Source organism: Galleria mellonella, unplaced genomic scaffold, assembly GCF_026898425.1.
Source record: "Galleria mellonella isolate WM207_F2 unplaced genomic scaffold, CSIRO_AGI_GalMel_v1 utg116, whole genome shotgun sequence".
NCBI lineage: Eukaryota > Metazoa > Arthropoda > Insecta > Lepidoptera > Pyralidae > Galleria > Galleria mellonella.
In genome coordinates this window covers 4,230,821-4,256,459 of record NW_026441978.1, presented here as the reverse complement: position 1 = coordinate 4,256,459, position 25,639 = coordinate 4,230,821, and the positions used below count along the sequence as shown (strand labels likewise).

The following is a 25,639-nucleotide window of genomic DNA, read 5'->3' as shown; positions in this document are numbered from 1 at the left end:
CAATGGTGCTGTTCATATCTATAGGTGACGATTAATGCTTTTCGACAGATAGGCTGTCAGCTTCTTTTCTACTCTATATATGCAAACGAATAACTATGAAAAAAAAAACTAACAAATTGACAATATCCCTTTAGAATGTCCAATAAAAAGGTTATGAATAACATGTTATGTTTATTCGACATCACAAAGTCCGTACCCAATATAAAATATGTTGTTCTCTACAAAGAAAAATATGACTTTCTTTCGAAGAAAAATTATACGTATAAAATATTTAATATAAAAATCGTTTATAAATTAATGAGAATAACAGTAGAATACTAGGAATTTTTAAAATGCCTCCCTGAATTTATTTTTAATGTTTACAATAAATAAATAAGAATATCTAAGAGATTGCAATGTCGGGATTCTTAGTAAGTACAGTAAGAATTTCAAGCACGCAATTAATTGTCACATTTTTTTGGTTGTTCATTATTATTTAAATAATGAAAAAAAAGTTTATTGTATAAAAGTGTACTAAAAGTGTGTGAGATTTGGGATAGAGTATACTATATATTAACCCAGGATATATATATACTTGTGTGTATATATATATATATATATATATATATATATATATGTTTATCAGCGGACAGTTAACGGCATATTACCAAATTTCTTTAGAATCCGTCCATCTATTTAATCGTGAGTTTAGTAATTATAACATTTTTCATCGTGACAAATTATGTAACGATCCACGTAATGAAAAGTAATAACCACATCCTTATAGTTAGGTAGGTTGAGTTGATTTTAAACCAATATCTCAGTAAAAATTATATATTTAATTTGTTCATGTAATCTTGGTTGATTTTTGCGCTATACGTGCAAAGGCAGCCGTAGGAAAAGACGAGTGATAAATGAAATAATCCGGTTTAATGAATGCGCTGTATCAGAGATATTTAATTTGAGGTGAATTCCCCTACGGTTAGGCATTCCCTTTTCACCGCAATCCCTCCAGTCTCTATAACGTACGCCCAACATTACAAAAAAGTAATTCTTATTCCGAGTAGCTCTTTCATTAAAGAGTTAATTAAAAGCACAACGGCAGAAACAAAAACAAAAAACGAAACATCTACTATGCAAGTATAAAAATAATATTTCCTTTCTGAATACGTAATCCCTTTAATGCTGATTTTCACTTGTTTCAATCCCTCCTTAAGCTTTTTTCGTAATAAAATTTTTCCCTCTCTATCTCTATTATAAGTATTGAATATATTTTGCTGTGTACATTTCATCAGTGTTGCCAGATTATGCATTTCTTTCCTAATTTTGGGTAAAAATGTTTCTATTTGCATTAGTGAAATGAAATTCTTGGTGAAACTCTTTTTTTTTTCAACCGTACCTTTTTTTAATTTACATTAGCACTGGGCATTCTTGTATTTTGTTGTGATTTATTTTATTCCACTGAATAAAATATTTTAAAACTAATCACAATTTTTATATCTTTTTAATTTTGCAAAAGATACTTTTTTTAATATACTTACAGTACTATCATAACTACTTGTATAAATTAGTCCATTACCCTAAGGTTGTCTTGAAAAGATTGCTCTCAGCAATAAAACCGCCTTACTGTACTTATACAATTGTATCGTTGTGTTTGGAAATTGTCTTGCTTATTTCTTATATTGTATAATGCAAATAAAGTATACTCATTCATTTATTCATTCAATAATAATTTCAAAATATTTCCGTTAGACTTTAAAAAGGTATGAAGAAATACATACATGGCATCATAAATATTTGAATTTAGAACTTTTCTTGTTTGTAGACCGCTTTCTGTACACACGACGATCCTGTCCTAGATCTATCATACCCGAAGACTTCTAACGTGGTATATCAGACAAAGACTACATGCATTTCGAAGCATAAAGTGAATGATAATCATTTTAACCAATATTGAATTTAAATTATCAAATATAATCCAACTAAACTGTCATTGCTCTTAATATTACTTTATTATTGAAGTATTATAGTAACTTACACACTTATACACCTCATTAATTTCTTTATTTCAGTTCAGAAAATAATCGTCGACTATTAGGTACATAAAAGGCAGCCATTGTTTACCGAACGGCAAATATTTGCGGTCTTCTAGGGTGCGAGGAATAGCTGTGGAAAGAATTTTTTCATTTCTCCCATTCAATATCAGGAATTCGGTAACTTATTGTGTTTCGATTCACTTCAGTGCGATTACAGAGGACTATTGCGGAAACAAACTAGTGACTCTTTTTATAGAAATACGACACATTTATACATAGTATGTATAATAATAGTTTCTTTTTTTTTGATGAGTGAAAATGGTATGGTAACCCCGCCTGCGCTAACGGCATACGCTAGCGGAGTACCAGTGAAGGGTGATAGATGAGAATAAAAACAGGCCAGCTAGCCCATCATAATGAATTCATCAGGAATTAACCATGATAGTTCCCAGGGGGAACCACGAGGAGGTCGACCTGCTTAGGTATATTGCTAGCAATGGGATTCTCAGTCTCCATTACTAACAATACCTTTCCTCCCAATAATAGTTCCTTAGGTTATATACCTAGAACGTCTTTATACAAATGCTTCGCCAAACACGTCTCAACTTTTTATCCATGTGTACATGAATACGATACTATCATCGTCGTCATATCAGTTTTTAACCGTCTATTGCTAATCATAAGCCTTCCCCTTAGGGGATTTTGCCAGTAGTTGCCACGCTTGCCAGGCGGGTTGGCAACCGCAGTCAGGGCTTTAGAGGTGTTTTAAAAAAGGACGCTGCTGCACATCCCTCGCTCTCTCTTGTTTGGCTTTTACGACAGCCACCGGAAAGGAATAGATGGCCTATTCTATGCCGGGACCACACGGTCAATGGATATCATAATGTCCAGTAATTACTGAGTATATGAGAAAAATATGCATCGAAAGATTAAATCGAAAAATAAAAGTGATACATAATACCTAGGAACATATTTGAATTTGAAATAATAAGGTAATAAAGTGCCTCCAGCTGTAATTGAGAAATATCGTTTCATTTCTTTGAAATATAATAGATAATACGTTCTTATATTCTATCTATTTATTTATTTATTGAAGACATTCGAAAAAAATGTTTGGTAAAAAAGGGGAACTTAATATTATATAATAATCTCTCTTCAGATGAATATTATATAGCATTAATTAATTAAGAATAGCAATGGTTGGGGTATCATGGGCGACACAGTATACTCTGCTATGTCCGTGGTATTTTTCATGTCTATAGACGACAGCTACCGCTTTCCATCAGGGGACCCGTCTGCTTGATTGCCATTATGGTTAAATAAAAAAAAATTAAGTCCGCCTTTTCGAAATCTCTTGTATAAATTTTTTTTAATACCAATAAATCTTTAATTGTCCACAGATATAAGTCAGAGTCAACTGCTTTGCCGCGGTTTGTCCGCCCACAAGGTGTGCGGATTACGTGCGCATGCGCCGCGAATATCATTCACAAGTAAGGACGAGCCTGAACTGCATGAAATTCGGCGCAAATCTGCCAGCAGCCGCCTGGGGAGCTCGCCTAGATCAAGCATAGCGAGTGAAGATCGTGCTGATGGTATAGCACTAAGGTAGGTATTTTAAAATGTTCTTTAAATTTCTACGTAGACAACGAACTTGGGACGAAAATGTAATGGTAACCACGTCTGCGCTAACGGTATTCGCTGGCGGTGATAACCTAGAGTGAAATCAGCCTCATTGCGATAAATTTACTAGAGATTAATCATGAGGATTTTGAGAGCGACCGTGTGAAAGTTGACCTTATAGGTTGACCTTAAATACTAGTAACAGAGTCGCTAGAGGCCTCCCCCATTGATAATGAGCATTTTGTTCCAGAACAAATTTTTTTCTTTATATAAATCGTATACTTACACGTTTATTGCTTTAGTTAAAATAGTATTCTTTAGTGTCAAATGTTTATAGAGGTTTCTGATGTTCTCTACTGAAAGATAATTTCACGTGAAGCTTTCGAAGTAAGACAATTATTTTTCAATGATCAATGATTCGATCTTGGTATACGTGGACTGCAGCCAAGCATTCTATGACTAAATTGCAACCGTCCTTAATATGAGCTAATTTATTATTTCTAATGACTTTGCAATTTGACATACTCATTATATCACCAATTTATATAATTTATTAAGTAAGAATATTCTATATAAATGAAAATTAATTGTTAAATATATTGCTAAGCGCAAAACTTAATAACAGCTGGATTGATTTAGCTATTTTTTTTTATTAAATATTCGTTGAAATTCGAAGACGATTTCTATGAAGAGAAAAATTTTATCCTAGCTGCTAATTTTTTTTAAAAAATTTCTATCACGCTACCTTATAGGAAATAACATTGATAGATTCATAATTATATTTATAATTAAATAAATAAATATTATATTTTTTTTATTTTTTTCTTATACGTACTTGAATGTACAAATATGAATATAAAATACATTAGTTTTCATTCGTAAATATAATTAAATATTTCGCTACGTTCCGAATATTTGAATCTAATTTCCGTGGGAAATACACATACAATATTCGTAGGTTTGTAACTGTCTGTCACGGAAATTAGATTTTCTCTAGACTGGCAGGTGGGTTTAGGCATACCTAACAGGATATTGACATTATTTGACCTTATATTGCCAGTAAAACCTAGACGTGTAACAGTACTGGTATCTCTAATTCTTTTTGATTCATTTCGTTTACACAGGTCTGGTTTTAGTGTGTCTAATTCCGCTCATCTAAATATTTGATGTCAAATATAATGTTAGTACTGAATGCCAATAATATACTGTATTTAATATAGTAATAATTTACTTTATATCTGTACGTTACTATCCCTATATCATCATAGGTACAGAGGAATAACACCTGAGACCTCAGGAATGGCAACGCATGGAGGGTATCATGGGCGAAACAGTATACTCTGTTATGTCCATAGTACTGCTCATGTCTATAGGCGACGGTTACCACTTTCCATCAGGTGGGCCGTCAGCTTGTTGGCCATTCTAAGTTGTATAAAAAAATTATCATCATATCAGCCATCATTTATTTATTTATTTCTTTAAAGGAACACCAACAGCATATGCATTATAACACATATAACAAACATTAAATACAAGACAATATTAATGCACATGCCTATTAAAGGTATTCACAGCGTTTACTTTAACATAATTATACAATGCGAGAAAATGAAGTAACAATTATAATGAATTAAATAACACTAGTAAATAATAATAATAACACACACATCATCTGTCCAGTGCTGAACATAGGCCTCTCCCATAGACTGCCATAAGAAACAGAGTCGTTTCTTATAGCAGTTTATCATTGAGGGCTTTGCTAGTAGTTGCTACCTTTGACAGGCGGGTTGACAACCGTAGTTTTAGGTTTTTAGTGATGTTTTAAAAGGGACGCCGCTACTCATCCCTCGACCAATAGACTTTCTTCTATATTATTCCTATATACTTTTAAAAAATGTGACCAAGACTTTTCTTAGTGGATGATAATGAAATAGTTAAGGTTGCCTGGAAGAGATCGCTTTTAGCGATAAGGTCGCCTATTGTTTTCTCATTGTGATTATTTCTTGTAATTGTTTATATCTAGAATAAGTTTACTGTTGTAATCTTTTGAAGGAAACAATAAAGAGTATCTATCTATCTATCTATCTAATGTCACAATCCCATTAGAAATCACAAATTCTTGATGAATACGTCATAAGAGTCAAATGTCGCTCCTCCAGCGTATATCAATAACGCAGGCGGGGTTCTCATACCATTATCGTCCATTGAACAATAAAAGTTCTTTCTCCTCCAAGTTACCAAGGTTGGAGATTAGCTTCACCACCGGTAGACTGAACTGCCGCGTAGACAGTTTCTCCAGATAGCACAGTCCCACTGTTCAATCAGTAGTATCAACGAATTTATTAGATGTGACCGTTTATTGATTTGTGTGGTGTCAATCGACCCTCCTCACTTTGACCTTAAAACCGGCATTAGTGGTACATAGTATTCAGTCTAGATCATATTAATATTAAACAACTAGACGAAGTGTCATGTGTCAAAAACTTCTCAGAAAACGATTTGTCAGCTGTTGGCTGACGAGTCGATTTTAATACTTTCTCTTCAAAATGTCCAACCTTCTCTTAGCGTGTACAGATATATAAAAGTATAGTAAAAATAAATAAATAAAATTATAGTTAGCGTGATAAAAGTAACCAATTACTATATATATATATATATATATATATATATATATATATATATATATATATATATATATATATATATATATAAGAGAAATTATAGCTGGTATATATAGGTACACATTATTAGTGACTACATTAGCTACATATTATTTTAAAAAATTTTAGATCCTTCTTTTTTTTAAACTTGAGAAATCTGCGTATTAAAGTTAATATAAAATACAAACTACATAAACTAAAAACATAAAATAAAAAATACTCTCCTTCTATCTACCCGTGCGCATTAGGGGCAGATCGCTAGTATTAAGTTCTTAAGATATTTTTATAAACATACCATTTTGAAGTAAAATTTTGAAATATTTTTGTTTAAGGATTTCGCCTGTTCTAGTTTCAGTTAAATATATCGGATCTGAAATTCAGTTACATTACATGTCTGACATTTTTTGGGACAGGCAATTTTTTTAAATAATTATTTTTATTTTTATTTGAGAATTAAATAAATGCAATTGAATGACATTAAAGAAGAAATAAATAAACGAATAGCAAACAAGTAGAAAAATGAAATACTCTTAAAAAAATATAACTATTTTTGTGTCGTACTAATTTGGGTTATCCCCATGCAGTAACCATTCTGTAATTGATATTAATCGCAGTAAGTAATTGACACAAGTGCTCGTAATTAATTATTGTTGTTACTAAATAAGTTATATATAATAGATGCTTAATAATAATTGAAATGCTTTTACGCTGATATAACTGAATAAGTGTTTTATAGTACAACGTAAAGGTGGCAAACTGTTGCAAAAACTCAATAATAATCTTTACCTTTGTACCCACAGATTATAAGACGAAAAACTTCATTATGTTCCGCAAAAAATGTTTTTTTTTATACAACTTAGAATGGCAAACAAGCTGACGGCCCACCTGATGGAAAGTGGTAACCGTCGCCTATAGACATGAGCAGTACCATGGACATAACAGAGTATACTGTTTCGCCCATGATACCCCCCATGCGTTGCCATTCCTGAGGACTCAGGTGTTATTCCTCTGTACCCAGTAAAGTAAGTTAAGACTTTAATCATGAACACGCACATACACATTGATGTACGATGACGTCATACATAGATTATGTTCATGTTCGTTAAATATATTTGAATTAAGAACACGACATTTTTGCGCCGCAAAGTAATATGGCAACTTCAAACGTCACAAAATTAATATTGAACCAATTCGTTCGTATTATGTATGCGGCTATGCTACCCGATTACGTTGCCAAATCTTAACCAATTTTAATATTTACTTTATTTAAATCGAAAGGGTTTTCACAGTTACGTGTTTTACATTCATTCGTCTAGAAATTACATAATTTCGTGTTCAAATTTTTTTTTTATACAACTTAGTATGGAAAACAAGCTGATGGCCCACCTGATGGAAAGTGGTAACCGTTGCCTATAGACATGAGCAGTACCATGGACATAACAGAGTATACTGTTTCGCCCATGATACCCCCCATGCGTTGCCATTCCTGACGACTCAGGTGTTATTCCTCTGTACCCTGTAAATTCACGCCATATCCCATCCTTCAAACCGAATCACAGCCATGCAAACACAACTGCTTCACGGTAGAAACACGAATGGGACAGAGGTGCCCAAGCAATCGACTTTTGTACAAAGTCTCCCTCTGGTTCAATTAAAATATTTTCGTTATTCGTCATTATATATTATCATAATAAAAAACCACTTTGACTGTAACCTTTGAGCACGTGAAATGAGTAAATAAAACGTAATAGAGAAATATATTAGATAATACACTTTCTGTCGTAAAACAGTTTAACTGTCGTATTAAAGAGGCTCGTAAAATCTTGTTATTTGTACAAACAGTCCTCGTTCCCCGCACAATTTAAGATCTAACTTTGATATAGACTAGTTTTCACATGCGACATCTTTCAGTTAATGCGTAGTTTATAAGGTATCTCCGTTGACTCGTGTTTCAACTGCTGAGCACTTGTGCTTGTATTTTGATATTAATCTACTTTATTATTTCTTTCAAAGCGTATTAAGAGAATAACGAAGTACTGTAACGTCGAAATTATCGTTCCATTCGTGTTTCTGTCGTGAATCAGTTGCGTTTACATGGCTGTGTTTCAGTTTGAAGGGTAGCATATGGCAGGGAATTTAAAGGGTACAGAGGAATAACACCTGAGTCCTCAGGAATGGTAACGCATGGGGGATGTCATGGGCGAAACAGTATACTCTGTTATGTCCATTGTACTGTTCATGTCTATAGGCGACGGTTACCGCTTTCCATAAGGTGGGCCGCAGTTTCTTGGCCATTCTAAGTTGCATAAAAAAATCTGTTAGTTTTCAAAAGCAACTGAATATTTTTCAATATTTCTTTGATTTGTTATTTATAAAAAAATATTATACTTACACCATACATTAGCCAATAACAGATCCCCAATTTGTATACCAGACGATATTACGCTTATTTTTAGAGGGTAGGTCAAATTACATAGAAGAAAAAAAAATATAAGAATAAAATGATAGCCCGCTATGTGCAAGGACCTTTATTAAAAAGTATGGCTATGTAAGCTACATCCGAGTACACCAACGATGATAAACATCGTGATCGAAAACGGTGATCTATGATTAACGTTTTAGTTCGGCACCAAAGCTCTTTTTAAATAGTCGAAAACATTGAAAAATTTTAAATTATTATTTTTTTAAATTGACAATCTCCCTAAAGAATAGTCCCATTACCTATAGACGTGAGCAGCACCATAGACATGGTATGTGGTCTATGGTGCTGCTCACGTCTATCAATCATTAATTGTCCACTGGTGAACATAAACCTCCCTCGATTTTGCCAGTAGTCCCCACGCTTGGCAGGCATCCCTCGACCATTAATTTCCCTTAGTCGCTTCTTACGACACCCATGAGAAAAGAATAGATAGCTTATTCTATGCCGAACACATACGGCGACCACATAGCACCATGCAGTGTAACGTCCATGTTACTCTTCATACGTTGCTATTCCTGAGGACTATGTTATGCCTAACATGTCATATAATCCCAGTATATAATAGGCGATCCTTCCTTTCCCGTGGGTGTAGTAAGAGACGATTAAGGGAATTTAGTATTCGAGGGATGTGCAGCAGAAAATCTTAAAATATCACCAAAGCCTAACTGTTGCCAACCCGCCTAACGTAGTGGCAACTACTGATAAAAGTCCCCTTATGGAAAAGGCTTATGTTCAGCAGTGGACAGTTAACGGCTAACATAATAATGTTATGCTTCTGTTCTCTGTAATAGCGTAATTTCACTGCTATACCTCACTTATTAAATTTTTTGTATGCTGATTTACTTTTATATGTTGTAGTTTTTATATTCCTTGCTAACACAATTTGCCAACACCAATAAAACTAATTCAATTCTAATAAATTCAGTTTTGCCTCATACTAAACTTGTTTAGGAGCCAAATTGTATAATACAGACATAAATCCGATCTGTCCACAAACTAATTCCAGTTTATTGCATTAGCTAGTTCAAACATACGGATAGACGGAAGTTAACGACAGATTTCTATCGGAACACGATAAAGTCCACTGCTTGTTTGTATTCAAGCCAATATCGATTTTGGTTGGACTTCTACAGTAGATAAGAATAGATTATTTTTTTCAATTTACTAAGAAATTGGCTTCATTATGGAATACAAACAATAGATCAATTGAGTCCTTTTGGTCCTTTATGTTAATTAATTTTGTATCTAGAAATACGTACCTTTATAAATTATTTACTTTCAGCCCGCTACTTTGTATATGTGGCTTTCAACAGTAGAATAACTAATGAAATACCCATTACCAGAGGGAAACTTTGTAGAAAAGTCATTTACTTGGGCACATCTGTCCCATTCGTGTTTCAACCGTGAAGCAATTGTGTTTGCATGGCTGTGTTTCGGTCTGAAGGATGGGATATGGCAGTGAATTTACAGGGTGCAAAGGAATAACACGTAAGTCCTCAGGAATGCCAATGCATGGGGGGTATCATGGGCGAAACATTATACTCTGTTATGTCCATGGTACTGCTCATGTGTATAGGCGACGGTTGCCACTTTTCATCAAGTAAGCCGTCAGCTTATTTGCCATTTTAAGTTGTATAAAAAAAATGGACCACTTACATCTAAATAGCGTATCAAAATGAAATATACATCAGTTTTTAAGTTGGATCTTCGGGATAATGACTGTAAAAGTCGCATCCAATTTGGTATAGTAGCTTTAACGTGATGCCGGAATAAACCTGCAGACAAACAGAAAATTAAAATTTCAAAAAATAATTATACTAACATCTATTGATTTTATTAAGACCCTTCAAATTATTGTTTACCGATTTCGAAAAGAAGGAGGTTTACAATTTGTTTTTTTTTTTAGGATTCTAACCTTTTAATTCCGTCAATTAACAGCCAATTATACAAATCCTTTTTTTTGGAAAAAATATACTTACTAGGTCCTATGGCAATTTTATTAAAATTAATTCAAGGTTTAGTTATGAAATTAAAATAACCCCTAAGGGGTTTTTTTTGATGGGTGAAAATGGTATGGTAACTCCGCCTGCGGTAACGGGATACGCTGGCGGAGCACCAGTGAAGGGTGATAGATGAGAATGAAAACAGGCCAGTTAGCCCATCATGATGAATTCATCAGGAATTAACCATGACAGTTTCCAGGGAGAACCGCGAGGAGGTCGACCTGGTTGGGTATATTACTAGCAATGGGATTCTGTCTCCATTACTAACAATCCCTTTCCCCCACCCCTAAGGGGTTAAGACTTATGGTCAGTAGCGAACAGTTAACGGCTGATATATTGATGATGATGTTCAAAATTTTTCAAAATCGGTTTAGCAGTTTAAATGATTAGGTAATAAACAGATAGACACACATAGTTATATTTCAATTTCGCATATTTATTTTTAAACTATACAATTCTCTATAATATTAAATGCACGTCATAAACTATAAATACGGCTACTAATTGTCCTATTATATGTGAGTTACGATCCAACTCAATGTGTACACACCCTAATAATTTTCAATTTGCTATAATTGACGGCAACCCCGATTTTAGAGCTGGCCTCAATTTGTATTAATTATTCATATCCATTCATTGGTCCACTTTTATATTTCAATTGAAATCAGGCTTTATTAGTGTTGCATAAAATATGTTTGCATCACGACTGCTTTCTATTAGAGTAGGCAGAAATAATAAAATAATTTTATTAGTTTTCTTCTTTACATATAAAAATCACGTTTTTTTTTATACGACTTAGAATGGCAAACAAGTAGACGGCCCACCTGATGGAAAGTGGTAACCGTCGCCTATAGACATGAGCAGTACCATGAACATAACAGAGTATACTGTTTCGCCCATGATACCCTCCATACGTTGCCATTCCTGAGGACTCAGGTGTTATTCCTTTGTACCCAGTAAATTCACGCCATATCCCACCCTTCAAATCGAAACACAGTCATGCACACACTGCTTTACGGTTGAAACACGAATGGGACAGAGGTACCCAAGCAATCGACTTTTGTACAAAGTCTCTCCTTGTATAATGCAAATAAAGTATACTCATTTATTCATTCATTCATTAAAAAATAGGTAAATACAAATATTCTGATTCATTTTTTTTATATTTATATATTTATTTACACTTTATTGCATTAAATAAAAATAATATATATAGTAAATTTTAATGAGAAGTGATATAAAAGATGGCGTTCATCACATTGATTCATCAACATTCAAATAAATTATTCGGTAACTAAGTAAACACTCTTGATCTCTTTTTTTGACATGTTATTATGTAGTAATTACGACACTAGATGGCGTATCAAGATAAAACACATACCATATTTTAAATTAAACCGTCAGAAACACAATTATGAAAACTGCATGCAATTTGATGCAGTAGTTTTTGCATGATCCCAGAATAAACATACTGACAGATGGATAAAAATCTAAAAATGCTTCTATTGGTCTTATTAGGACCCCTTATATCCATTTTTCTCAAATATCTCCCATGTACGTCGTCTAGTCACAATTTTATTAGTATAATAGTTAGTTTAATAGTATAATATTATATTAGTAATATCGGGCTATTTTTGTTAATAAACCTATTGTTTATTTTTTTTTCTACTATGTTTTCTATTGTAATCTTTTAGTGGAAACAATAAAGAGAATCTATCTGTCTATTTTTAGATATATAATAAATTTCATCCTGTCAGTGTTCACATAAGTGAATTGATGCTATATTTAGGGGGAAAAATTGAGAGTCTGCGGTGATGTAGTATAACTGTCATCTCAACCTATATTTTATGACTGAAAATGATTGATTGTATCTATATGCCATGTATATAACATATACATATATATATGACATTCATAGTAGTACCTACAGGACATAATTGAAATTCAAATACTGCCTAGTTCTGATTATATGCAATAATTGTCTAAAAGTTTATATGTAAAAGTTTATCATAAATATGTGTTCAATTGACTTTTGATTCCATTATATTGTATATTACCACGATTAAAAGTTTTTTTTTATATATAAAATATTACAAAATTTTCAAAAGATTAGAATCTTTTCAGCCAGTTTTTATTTTCTGTTCATTTACTACAGAATATTGTTGTCTGTTTTGAAGAAATTCTATTTTTTTTTGTGTGTAGTGTAAAAAACGTGTAAATTATATAAACTTTTTTAAATTGTATAAACAGTTTATGGTCGCCAGGAGTTTTGTGTTTTGTGTCGGGTCTGATTAAAAAAACTAGTTATTATCCGGGGCTCCATCCATGTAACCGGGGTATGTTCACTGTCCGGGAGAAAAGTAGTCTTTATTTATTTATTTATTTATTTGCGGACTTAACATCGAACGCTGTTCTTTACCAGTCAAGAATTGGGCAAACCGAAAAAAAAGTAGGCGGTGCATTACTTAATTGAGAAAATAGTAATACGTAATATATTCGTATATTATAAAAATATAAATATACTAATATAATCATATATACAATAGTTACATTAGGCAGATCAAGAAAGCAGTTGCTATCGAGTCGTATCAAGAGATGAAGAGACTCGCTGAAAATCGTAGTGAGTGGCAAGAGCTCCACCAACAAGAGCTCAGTTCTTAAATAGGATAGATAGAAACATATATATAAAATATTAAATACATATATACATATAATAGATGCATACAAAAATATTACTATAACAAACAATTAACTGTATTAGAAAAGCAAATGAAACAATGTATTATTCAAACAGAGTAACCAACAAGATTAAAAGAAAAGTGTTTTTTTTTTACAACACAGGGAGCAAACGAGCACGGCTCACCTGATGGTAAGTGACTACCGCCGCCCATGATCACCCACAACACCAGCGGCATTGCAGGTGTGCTGTAGGCCTTTTAAAAAGGAATGTACTCTTTTCTTGAAGGTTATGTTGTCGTATCGGTTCGGAAATACTGCAGCTGGAAGTTGATTCCAAAGAATGGAAGAAAGTGCCTTGAAAAACGCACGGTGGAAGACCGCCATTCGTCCAGATGATTGGGATGAAACTTTAGTTTGTGGCGGGTTGTACGGTGGTTAAAATCAGCAGCAGGTATCGATCCGAACAATTCTTCAGAACACTCCCCATGATAAATTCGGTAGATGATACACAGAGATGCAACATCTCTGCGCAGTTTCAGTGCGTCAAGTCGGACAGTTTGCTATATCTCTTTTATTCCACATAGTGCATGTATAACATAACAGAATCTTTCCATTTCTGCCCTTATCATCGAAGTCGGTAAGCCAAAAGAATTTTAAATCGAGAAATTATTACCATCAAATGAATATAAAAACCTATTCCGAATTATCATAAGTAAAGGAACCCTTTTCACAAAATAAACTGGAAGACAATCGCTCTTGTTTAAAATTATAATTTCCCCAGAGTTATTCAGGGTCTCTTTGTAACAAAATGTCATTGTATAAGTGTAGATAGTCTCTCGGGATTTTATCCAATAAGTTTTTGAGTTTGGACGATGTATGTATATTGTAGATACAACTAGTTCATAATCATTGGTGTGTATTAGACATTATGATATGTTATTTGATATTATAAGTCCCATATTAATTAGTACAATTAAGTTTTTTTATGATTTTTATAACGAATATTAGTTATACAAATTATTACATACAGAAATTGACTTAGATATTTAATAATTGTATATATATATATATATATATATATATATATATATATATATATATATATATATATATATATATATATATATATAGCTAGTAAAATATTTGGCAATAAAATGTAATAATATTTAGAACAACAGTGACAATATTTTTATATATATGAATACATTTTTATATGTATGTAGGTATAAATAATATATTAATGAGTATTTTTATTTTATGGACGTTATTATGTTTTGTAATTATCGTCTTATATTAAAATACAAATAATTTTATTTTTTAAATCACCATCGAGTGTCCCTGCACATCCTAAAGGTTGACTGGTAGAGAATGCCTACAGCATTAAGTCCGCCTTTTATACCACATTTTATTAGTCAATAAAGTTTTAGTAAAAAAATAATATTAACAATTAGTTTTTGAACAACGTGGATATTTTTTTATGCAAATTAGAATGACAAACAAGTTGATGGACCACCTGATGAAAAGTGGGAACTATGAATATGTTATAAATATAAAAATTAACTGAATAAATTGAGTCCTGAATCATTAGATAAACATACTTAGTCAATATTGAATATTTTTACCACGTAACTAAATTTCTATTTTGCTAAAAGCGATTTTGCGATTAGGAGAGAATGCTACATTGTATTAAGTCCGCAAGACAAATATTACAGTATTTTAACCCTCTCTTGCAAGAACCATAACACCAGAAAAAAGCAAATGGACAATAAAAAAATCCTATGAAAAAATATTTCCTTAAATAAAACTTTTTATGGTGCAATAGGAAGGATATTAGTTTATCGAAAACGACGGGTTTTACATAAAAAATCGAATATTTCCAAATACCATCACATTCAAATACGCATCGTTTTATCCCCGAAAATTTATGCCCATTTCAAATTGCATTGTGCCTTAACTATACGTCATATGTAAGTATATATGTTCTTTTTATTTACATACGATTTTTTAAAACATACACATAAAGTAAACATACACGTTCTGCTTCGCAATGTTAAATATAATTTTCGAAAATATTATATAGCTTATATTATTATTGTTATATCAGTCATTACATGCCCACTGCTGAACATAAGCCTCCCTCATAAAGTGGGGTTTTGCCAGTAGTTACCACACATGGCAGGCGATTTGGTAACCGCAGTTGGGCTTTGGCAATGTTTTTAGAGGGATGCTGCTGCCATCCCTCGACCTCAACAGTTACATATTGGGGGAAAGAGATTGTTAGCAATGGAGTTTGACAGCCCCATTGCTAGCAATATGCCCTATTAGGTCGACCTCCACGTGGTTCCCCCTGGAAACCATCGTCAACGAATTCTTGTTGAATTCGTCGCGATAGGCCAACTGACCTGCGTCATCCTCACCTATCACCCTTCACTGGTGCCCCGCCTGCGTATCCCGATAGCGCAGGCGGGGTTAACATTCCATTATCACCTATTAAAAAAAAAAACAGTTACATATTGACGAGTAATATATGCTAATAATAATATCGCAGTGTGGTTCCGGCATAGAATGGACAACTTCACCAGAGGGAGACTTTGTACAAAAGTCGATTGCTTGGGCACCTCTGTCCCATTCGTGTTTCAACCGTGAAGCCATGCAAACACAACTGTTTGCATGGCTGTGTTTCGGTTTGAAGGGTGGGATATGGCGTGAATTTACAGGGTACAGAGGAATAACACCTGAGGCCTCAGGAATGGCAACGCTTGGGGGGTATCATGGGCGAAACAGTATACTCTGTTATGTCCATGGTACTGCTCATGTCTATAGGCGACGGTTACCACTTTCCATCAGGTGGGCCGTCAGCTTGTTTGCCATTCTAAGTCGTATAAAAAAAATACTTCCTTTTATACGAATAAATTAATGAGTATATTTTATTTGCATTATACAATATAGGAGAAAAACAACACAATTAATAAATATAAGGATATAATTGTATAAGTACAGTAAGGTGGCCTTATTGCTGAGAGCAATCTTTTCAAAACAACCTTAGAGTAATACACTAATTGTTGTACAAATAGGGTATTGTATAAATAAGAAAATTAACAGAATAAAATATTAAGGAGAATAATTATAAGTATGAAGTATACATAAATATAATAGTCAAATAAACAATTTATATATTAATAAACATGTGTGTCGTAAAATGCGACTAAAGGAGTTTAATAGTCAGGGAATGGGCAGTCTCTCTTAAAACATCATCAAAGTCTAATTGCGGTTGCCAATCCGCCTGCCGTTTGTGGTAACTACTGGAAAAACCCCACTTTATGAGGGAGACTTATGTTCAGCAGAGGATGCAAGCATGGCGGCTACTGGCAAAACCCGTTAACGACCGATGTGATGATATATAGAAAATGACAAGATATCCAGATGGACTTATCCATTGAGAAACCGGAAAGAAAAAATATGTATAGGAATATAAATTAAAAATATCCCACAGATTGAAAGATCTCAAGTTTTCTATGTATATTACCGATTATCTTTATCGATTCTTATATCTTTTTTATATTTGATTGATTATAATTGACGTAGTTTTTTTTTTGTGAAAAAAATCAAATTTAATAAATTATGAAATTTGCCTACCTATTGTGAGCATTGATGATGCATTTGATCTGACATTATTGTATACTGCTCCATCAACTCTCGCTGTTTTAACGTCGAAATATCTTTTTGCATGATTTTAACTTTAATTTAGGACAATCAATACCTTCAAATTGATGTCTGCCCACCCCCAACAATACTATTAAATATTTAAGAAATCTACAAATTCCATCAATATTACGGACGTTAACTGCCACCTTACATGTTTTTTTATACATTCACCGCTCGTTAAAAGAAACTAATTATGGTTTTACTAGTTAAACCCGATAGTTAAAAAAGTTATCTACGTCCTTCTTCATTATTTATTTATTTATACTAGAGTGTATCAGTTAAAAATATAAAAAAGTACTGTAAAAAATTAAGCTGAAGTGATAGCAAAGGTATTATCATCACAAAACGTTAAATATAATCTCCACATCATCTTTCACACAGTCCATCCCTGTATTTTGAGATCTTCCTCTACCCTTATCCATTCATCCAGAATGGTACTTAATACCTTTCTTAATATATTTTCCTCGTCCCTGCGTATCACTTTTCCACACCTGGATAGACGTTTCCTTCTTAGATTTTCTGTCATTGGCTTTCATACTTCCTCTGGTATACTCAATTCTGTATGCGTATACAATTTAGAGAGCAACAAAATAAAAATACAAATAAACAAGCTGCTCGATATCTCGTATACTATTGTTTGCAACAAGCTATTGCAATCTGAAGCCATTTCATAACATCCAAGGTAGTAACAGATCTGTAATACTGTTCTAGACAGGAAAGGATTATGTCACTCAGGCAAATAACATCGTTTAATAATCAGAGAGCTTCACTTACAGAATTCATAGTAAGTTCCTCTGATTTCTCATTACTTTAAGTTCGTAGACGATGGAAAAAACGTGCTTGGTTTATGACTTCAGACTGGAATTTATGCTCTTAAAATTTATGTGAAGTTTGACTTACTTGGGTATATGATTATATTAAAATCTTATGAACGAATGAAGCCTTATATAATAGTATATAAATATATTTTATTTCGATATTTTTTATATTTATATATTAGCTATTGTCCGCGGCTTCGCACGTGTTGTGTCGCGTATCCTCTTTGAGTTGAAATTTTGTAAAAGTCTTTATTAGCGAATGCTTACATTAGACCATAAACCTATGTTCCATACATACATACATATCTGTCACGCTTGTCTCCCATTAGGGTAGGCAGAAACAATGGAACGTCAAATGCTTCGATTCAAACAAACTTCTTTCGCTTCTTCCACATTCATCAATCTTTTCATACACGCTCGCCGGTTACGGGTACTTTTAATTTGGCCCTTCTTCAGTTGCTATGTTCCAAATTTCAATTTTCTAGACGATGTTATCAACACACGTACTAGAAAACTATAATTTGGATCTATGTAACTGCCAACACTCAGAGTTTGGCCACCATCATTACTACTAGAAGTTCTACAACCATATTAACCATCAATCTCCGACTGCCACCATTAGTCAGGATATACTATTTTATAAGTATATATTTATTTATTTAATTAAAGTAAACATATACATAAGTAATACATATTCATAGTATCGCGAAACTACTTTGCAGTTTACCTGCAGTTCTGCGCTATTTTGCATAGAGCTATATCATACTCATAGATAGCTTTGAACTTGTATATATATTCTTTAATATATCTATTTTTAATTTTTTTTTTTTGTAATGTTTATTACATATATTGTCTGTTAAGAAGTTTCTTTAGTTTTATTTATTAGAAACCTTTCAGCCACCATAAGTACCATGATTAGAGAGATGTGTTTATTGAAAAATAAATGAAGACAAATATTGAAAAGTGAATTACATATGTAGACGTGTTTTATATTGTGTTAAGTATACATTAGGTTGATGCGTTCAATTGAGAAGAATTATGAATGAACAATTGAAGCAAGTTTTGCAGAAAATGACCACATTATCTGAATTATTTAACATCGCGTATGAATGATTTCCGTATAACGAGCTCCAATTAGAAAATCGATTGATACCTATCTCTCGGTAGGACGCTCTTGAAATAAATCAACCAAATATGGGACGTGCTGAAAATTACTACAATAACTCATAACCAAAACGTAGCCGAAAGTAATGTTAATTTTTTAATTGCTCCTTTTATTTACTAATGAATGCCGAAGATACAATAAGGTCTGAATCCATAGCGTATAAAATTTTTTTAATACAAATCTGAAATAAAATAGATAAATACCTACACGTTTTTCACAAAAATATCAGGGATTTTACCCTAAGCTTGAGGTTAGATAGTGAAAGACGCTAGAAAAAGGAATTTACATTTCAAATCAGTGTTTGCTAAACGCTGACAATGCCTCAAATATGTTTTCTTAACTCGCAGACTGAAGAAGCCACACGAATTTACGTTTCTGAGAAAAAAATTGCTAGTAAAAAATAAAGGTAAAAATAGTTGGTATCTCCAAAGTCTCCAACATACACAAAAACCGAATCGGCAAAATTCATGATTGCCCGCTTTTATTAATAGAAGATTCACAGACTATTTATTACATTTTGAATTTATTAGTATTTTTTTAATTATTACATGATCTTCAAGTATCATTATATTAATACGTGAACCAAAAACTTGGTACCCCTTTTTACAAAAAATTGCGCGAACGGAAAAGTATGAAATTTTGCACACTAGTTTATGCAGATAGAGAAAAAGTGCAGAATGCTAATATTTAAAAAAAAATGCTTAAAAATACATTAAATCAATAAAACATTACACATATTACCATGTACTTGACACACAAAGACATATATACACATTTGTTGATTGTTAAAGTCTGTGGTCAAATTGAAAATAGATTAATATTTTTTGTCTTTCATATTATGTGTCTATAGTTTTACTGAATGTCAAAACATAACCATAATAAATTCATTTATTACAATATATTAATTACAATTGAAAGACATTATTTTTATCTCTACCTTTCCTGCAAAGTAACTTTACATTGTTTACATGTTTGCACTACATTACCCGCCTAATAATTATATTCTCTCTAACTACAATCAGTTAGTTGGAAGAGATCTCTTTTAGAGATAAGCCCTCCCTTGCTAACAAGTTGTTAAACTAATCGCTGTATCTATTGTTCAAGTGCAATAAAGAATAAAGAATATATATATATATATATATATATATATATATATATATATATATATATATATATATATATATATATATATATATATATATATATATATATATATATATATATATATATATATATATATATATATATCTTCTTTTCATTTAAGAGTTTTTTTTTGTCGGTGCAACTAATTCATGCGTCTTCTCTCAGCCAGTTCTATTCCAGGTCATATCCTTGACCTCCCTGTACGATATAACCCCTAGTGTTTCTTTTATCTGTCCCACTGGTCGATCACTAGTAATTATAATTACGTAAATCCCATAGATATTGCAAATGTTTTCCTTTAATGACTTTGGTAACAGTTACTTTCTTTATGAAATGCCAACATTTTCTCGCCGGCCAGTCTTATCGCATTATTATAGCACCTTTATCCTTTTTGATTACAATACAGGATTATGTTTATTTATCCGTACACGTTCCCCCTTAAATCCAAGGCTTGCCAGTTAAATAAAGTTTGCCAGTTTCACTAAGTCGCTAACTTTCTGTGAAACTTCATTTTACTACTCGGAAACTCCGGGGTCTTTTGTGAAATGTACGATATTTACCTTTGTTTTGTTATATTTGTTCCATGAAAATATTCAAGGTAACATAATTTTTTTAAACAGATCTTTCGGAAGCAAATAATTTGTTTTTACAATGTAATCTATTATCTAGTGGATGCACTGTTTTAAAAGATACTGTTTATTTCATCATCGCCTTTCCTTCAAATTCTTTTATACTCGTATTAACAGATTTCACAAAACATGCACCATTCTCCGTCTAGTGGTGATAGACTAAAATAAAATTTATAATTACGACTGTAATCCTCGATTATCCCTCTGGCATTGAAAAGGAGGACGGGAAATCTTTAGAGTCTAATATATAATCTCTATAGTACTAAAACTCGTAAGAGGGTGACGTCCTCTGTAGTTACAAGTTTCCAGAGCTCCTTCGTCATACATAGGCTTAAAATATTTTACATGTCACAAGTGAAATTTCATATGCTACACCTAATTATACGACAATCAGTTTTACAAGAGGGAAACTTTGTACAAAAGTCATTTGCTTGGGCACCTCTGTACCATTCGTGTTTCTACTGTGAAACAGTTGCGTTTCGATTGTAAGGTTGAGATATCGCAATGAATTTATAGAGTACATAGGAATAACATATGAGTCCTCAGAAATGGCAACGCATGAGGGGTATCATGGGAAAAACAGTATACTCTGTTATGTCCATGGTACTGCTCATGTCTATAGACGATGGTTACCACTTTCCATCAAGTGGGCCGTCAGCTTATTTGCCATTCTGCATTGTGTAAAAAAAAGATAATCAATCCAGCTACATCACTTCACAAAAACTGCTATAAATCATACAAAATGAAATCTTAGTTAACTGTGAAGTGAAATTCCATCAAACGGCCAACTGGGCCATACGAAGTGAGCGAAAAGAGACTTTTATTACACTGTCTTAAAGTCTGTTTTTTATCGCTCTTATTATAAAAATTATAATTCATATTTCACTTTTAATAGCAAGTAGTAGAAGCGAGGGCGAGATGAAGTCACTGTGAGCGAAAATCACAATTTGTTTTTTTCACGCGTAACATAACTGTGAATAAAAATAATAATTTCACCAAACGATAATTAATTAAATATAGCATAATAATTTCTATACCTAGTCATACATAAGTATCTCTAACATGGTAGATAACTACATTACCTATTTACATGCTCCTTGAAGCATTCGTGTTTCTACCGTGAAGCAGTTGTGTTTGAATGAAGAGTGGGATATGGCAGTGAATTTACAGGGTACGGAGGAATAATACCTGAGTCTTCAAAAATGGCAACGCATGGGGGGTATAATAGGCGAAATAGTTATGTCTCTATTGTGTCCATGGTACTGCTCATGTCTATAGACGACGGTTACTATTTTCCATCAGGAGAGCCGTCAGCTTGTTTGTCATTTTAAGTTGCATAAAAAAAAGACAGTTTCATTTCCCTCCTTCTTTAAATGACAAATAAACTTTTCCGTTGCTTTAAACAAGGGATGAAAATGTAAGTGCAGGGTTGCAATCCACAAAATAATTGTCATAGACTTAAGGTCCGGGATTACACAAACCACTTTACTAATGAAGCCCATTTTATTTAATTGAAAATAAAACGTACAGATACAGACCCCATATATTATGAATATGTTAAAATGAGTCAGTCTGGTTTTACGGTTCATCCTCCAGTAATGTAAATGTAAAAACATAAACGGTTTAAAAAATATCAAATTAGTCTATAAGAGAACTTCTTCAACTGTCAAATTATCGTTTTATTATAGTTTTTATTATTATTATTATAGTTTTTCGTCGTTATTGCCTTATACAATAATTACCTGTTATACTAAAAGGAGTTACAAATTTTTATTTACTTTATGTACTTCAATTCACGACATTTCACTTTAATTATAATTTTATTCTTCTATATTCAATTTTCTGTAAAATTTATTAATTACAAAACCAGCGACTAGCTAGTATCGACCAGAAAAATTTAATCCTTCGAGCCGGATTTGATCCAGTGTTCTATAGATAAAACTCTTACAGTATGAGGTTCTTAATACATGATATCTTAGGGTTTCTTCAGTTTCAGCAATAAACAAGTGAGACCCCTGGTATTACAAATATCCGTAAGCTAATAATAACTGTGTATTATCAAATAGACTGTACGATTGTATGCCTCCTTTACGATATAAAAAAAGAATAGCGTAAAAATAAACTTTAAATAAATCGCCACATTTTTAATATTCTACCATTGGATTCAGAATATTGTTATCGGTTGATAAATCGGCAAAAAAATTTGCAATTAAATATTTTTAAATATTTTACATAATTATTTATATGAAATATTTAAAATTTATAATTCATTTATTATTAATTTATAAGTAAAATGTTATAATTAGTCACAAGTAGTCAACTTAGCAGATCAGTTTATATTAACATCTGTTATATACGAATATAATTTAAAAAAACTGTTATTTCGTTCAATCATACTTTAAAGAGTTTAACCATTCGTCCACAACACAATTGTACTAACAGCAATTATCGTAGACACTACAACTTTTTTTACAAACAAACTGCAATCACGGAAGCATTATGCAATCTCTGTTTTGGTTCAAATTGGTGCTTACAACTTTTAATTATACGAGAACCACTGCGTTCATGCAAACAATCTGGTTATATTTTCATTATAGGAATTATTCAGTTAAAATTTTACTCTCAGGGTGAAGCAATTTTAAATTACTCAACAACCTTGGGCGGTTACTTTCTCCTTTTGCAGAGTAAATTATATATTTTCGTATTTTGCATTCAATTGCGAAGAGAAATTAATATAAAAACAGTAGCAGACATTTCTAATTTTGGTTCCACGAAAAAAGTAGATTTTAATCTTAACAAAATTTGTGTTGTACCAATACAGAAGGAATATATTTTAATTAAAAAGGCATCATCGTAATCGGTTCAGAATTAGCAACAATATTTCGTGACTTATTCGCAAAAAAAAAATACAGTCGAATTTAAATTTTCTCTGTCATTCTCTTGTAGAAACAAATCGCATGGTTACGTGATCTATTTAGTATGAAGGGGCCGAAAATTGTGTTCATTTTTCATAACCCTCGGAGAAAGTTTTCTGGTTTTTTTATTGTTCTTTTCCGTTATACCCTATATTCCCTTAGATTAGAAACAATGAGGCCGGCTGGTAAAAGCTAAAACCAAGACTTAATATAAAATCATGTACTTGGGCAAGTTGGGGGAATAGGATTGTTAGTAATGGAGACTGAGAATCCCATTGCTAGCAATATAACCAACCAGGTTGATCTCCTCGCGGTTTTCCCTGGAAACTATCATGGTCAACTCCTGATGAATTCATCATGATAGGCTAACTGGCCTGTTTTCATTCTCATCTATCACCCTTCACTGGTGCTCCGCCAGCATATCCCATTAGCACAGGCAGGGTTAACATACCATTTTCACCCATCAAAAAAAAAAAAAAAAAAAAAAAAAAAAAAGTTCTTATCCCATTCGTCATATCTACTGCCAAGCAGCTTGCATTGAAGCTTTTGGCAATAAGGACGTTTTTACTTTGTGATGTATTTCTTGTAATTTTTATTTCTGATAAAACTTTTACTTTATTATTGAAGAGGAAATAATAAAAAATATTTACTAATATTTACGGAAGTGTTCAGTGCGGAAAGTGCTTTTAAAAATAGATGTTGGCGTATTCGTAGAACCTAAGTCGGAAAAATATGGCATACTTACTTTTCATATAGATGGAGAAACTTGCGGAGTCTATCTCCATTTAAGTCTGTGATGGAATACGCAAGTATCTCATAAAATTCATGTCGGAACTCCGAATCCAACACAGGAATAATAGTAGAATAATATGTAAATACAACCATAAATGTAAGTATTGTGTTTATGGTATTTTATTTATTGATATTTTACGAAATTTTGATAGGTTGATAGTAATAATAAAAACACTTGGATTATTCCATAATTTTACTTTTACATTAAGTATATCTGACCCTTATCCTTCTAAACCTTTATGTATAAAATGTTTTCGAATTCGGCGAAACTTGGTAAGTTATCTAAAAAAAAGGTACTAAAATGACGAGAAAAAATAGGAAAGGTGAACTGTCTAGAAAGTTGTTTTCTAAGAATTGAGTATATACTAGTAACATATTGGCAATACGTAATATATATATATATATATATATATATATATATATATATATATATATATATATATATATAAAACTATATGGCTATGCAGAAGAAAAAATAGAAAAACAAAAAATATTTTCACAAGATTTTTTCGTTTACGTCCTATGATCAATTATTCTCATGAGACTTTTGAATAATACCTTTAAAATAATTAAAGAAAATAAATTACGATACGCAATATGAGTTTAAGAATCCTTACAATCTATATAGAATCTCGGTACGTATTATATACGAGTACAAACGATGGAAACAAAAACCCCTTTAATTTACGGAAATATTCAGATTCTCAACAGAGGCTTTTGAATAATGGAGCGTTCCGACATCTGGCAAAAATTGTTCTGTTCAAGTATAATATACCACTTAGCACATGGTAATATTGACCTCATAACGGAATATTTCATCATCATCATCATTCTCTTTCCTGCCTTTATTTCATACTTGGGTCGACGTAATAAATTTTTTCTTCCATTAATCTCTATTTATTCCGAAAAAATGTTTAGGAAAAAATAAAGGTCTTTTTTGTTATGATCTACCGTTTACTATTTTTAGTAGTTGATAATGGAATGATAACTCCACCAGCGTCATTGGTATATCC

The 25,639-nt window shown here is 32.3% G+C and overlaps 1 protein-coding gene across 2 annotated transcripts in view; it reads left to right on the top strand.

Moving 5' to 3' along the window:
- The window catches only part of LOC113511525 (uncharacterized), a 371,241-nt gene that overhangs the window by 163,447 nt on the left and 182,155 nt on the right, over positions 1-25,639 (top strand). For both annotated transcript variants that reach the window (XM_031909262.2, XM_052894558.1), the window contains exon 4: positions 3,416-3,620. In XM_031909262.2, coding sequence (XP_031765122.2) covers positions 3,416-3,620 — 205 coding nt within the window. The remainder of the gene's footprint in view (positions 1-3,415; positions 3,621-25,639) is intronic.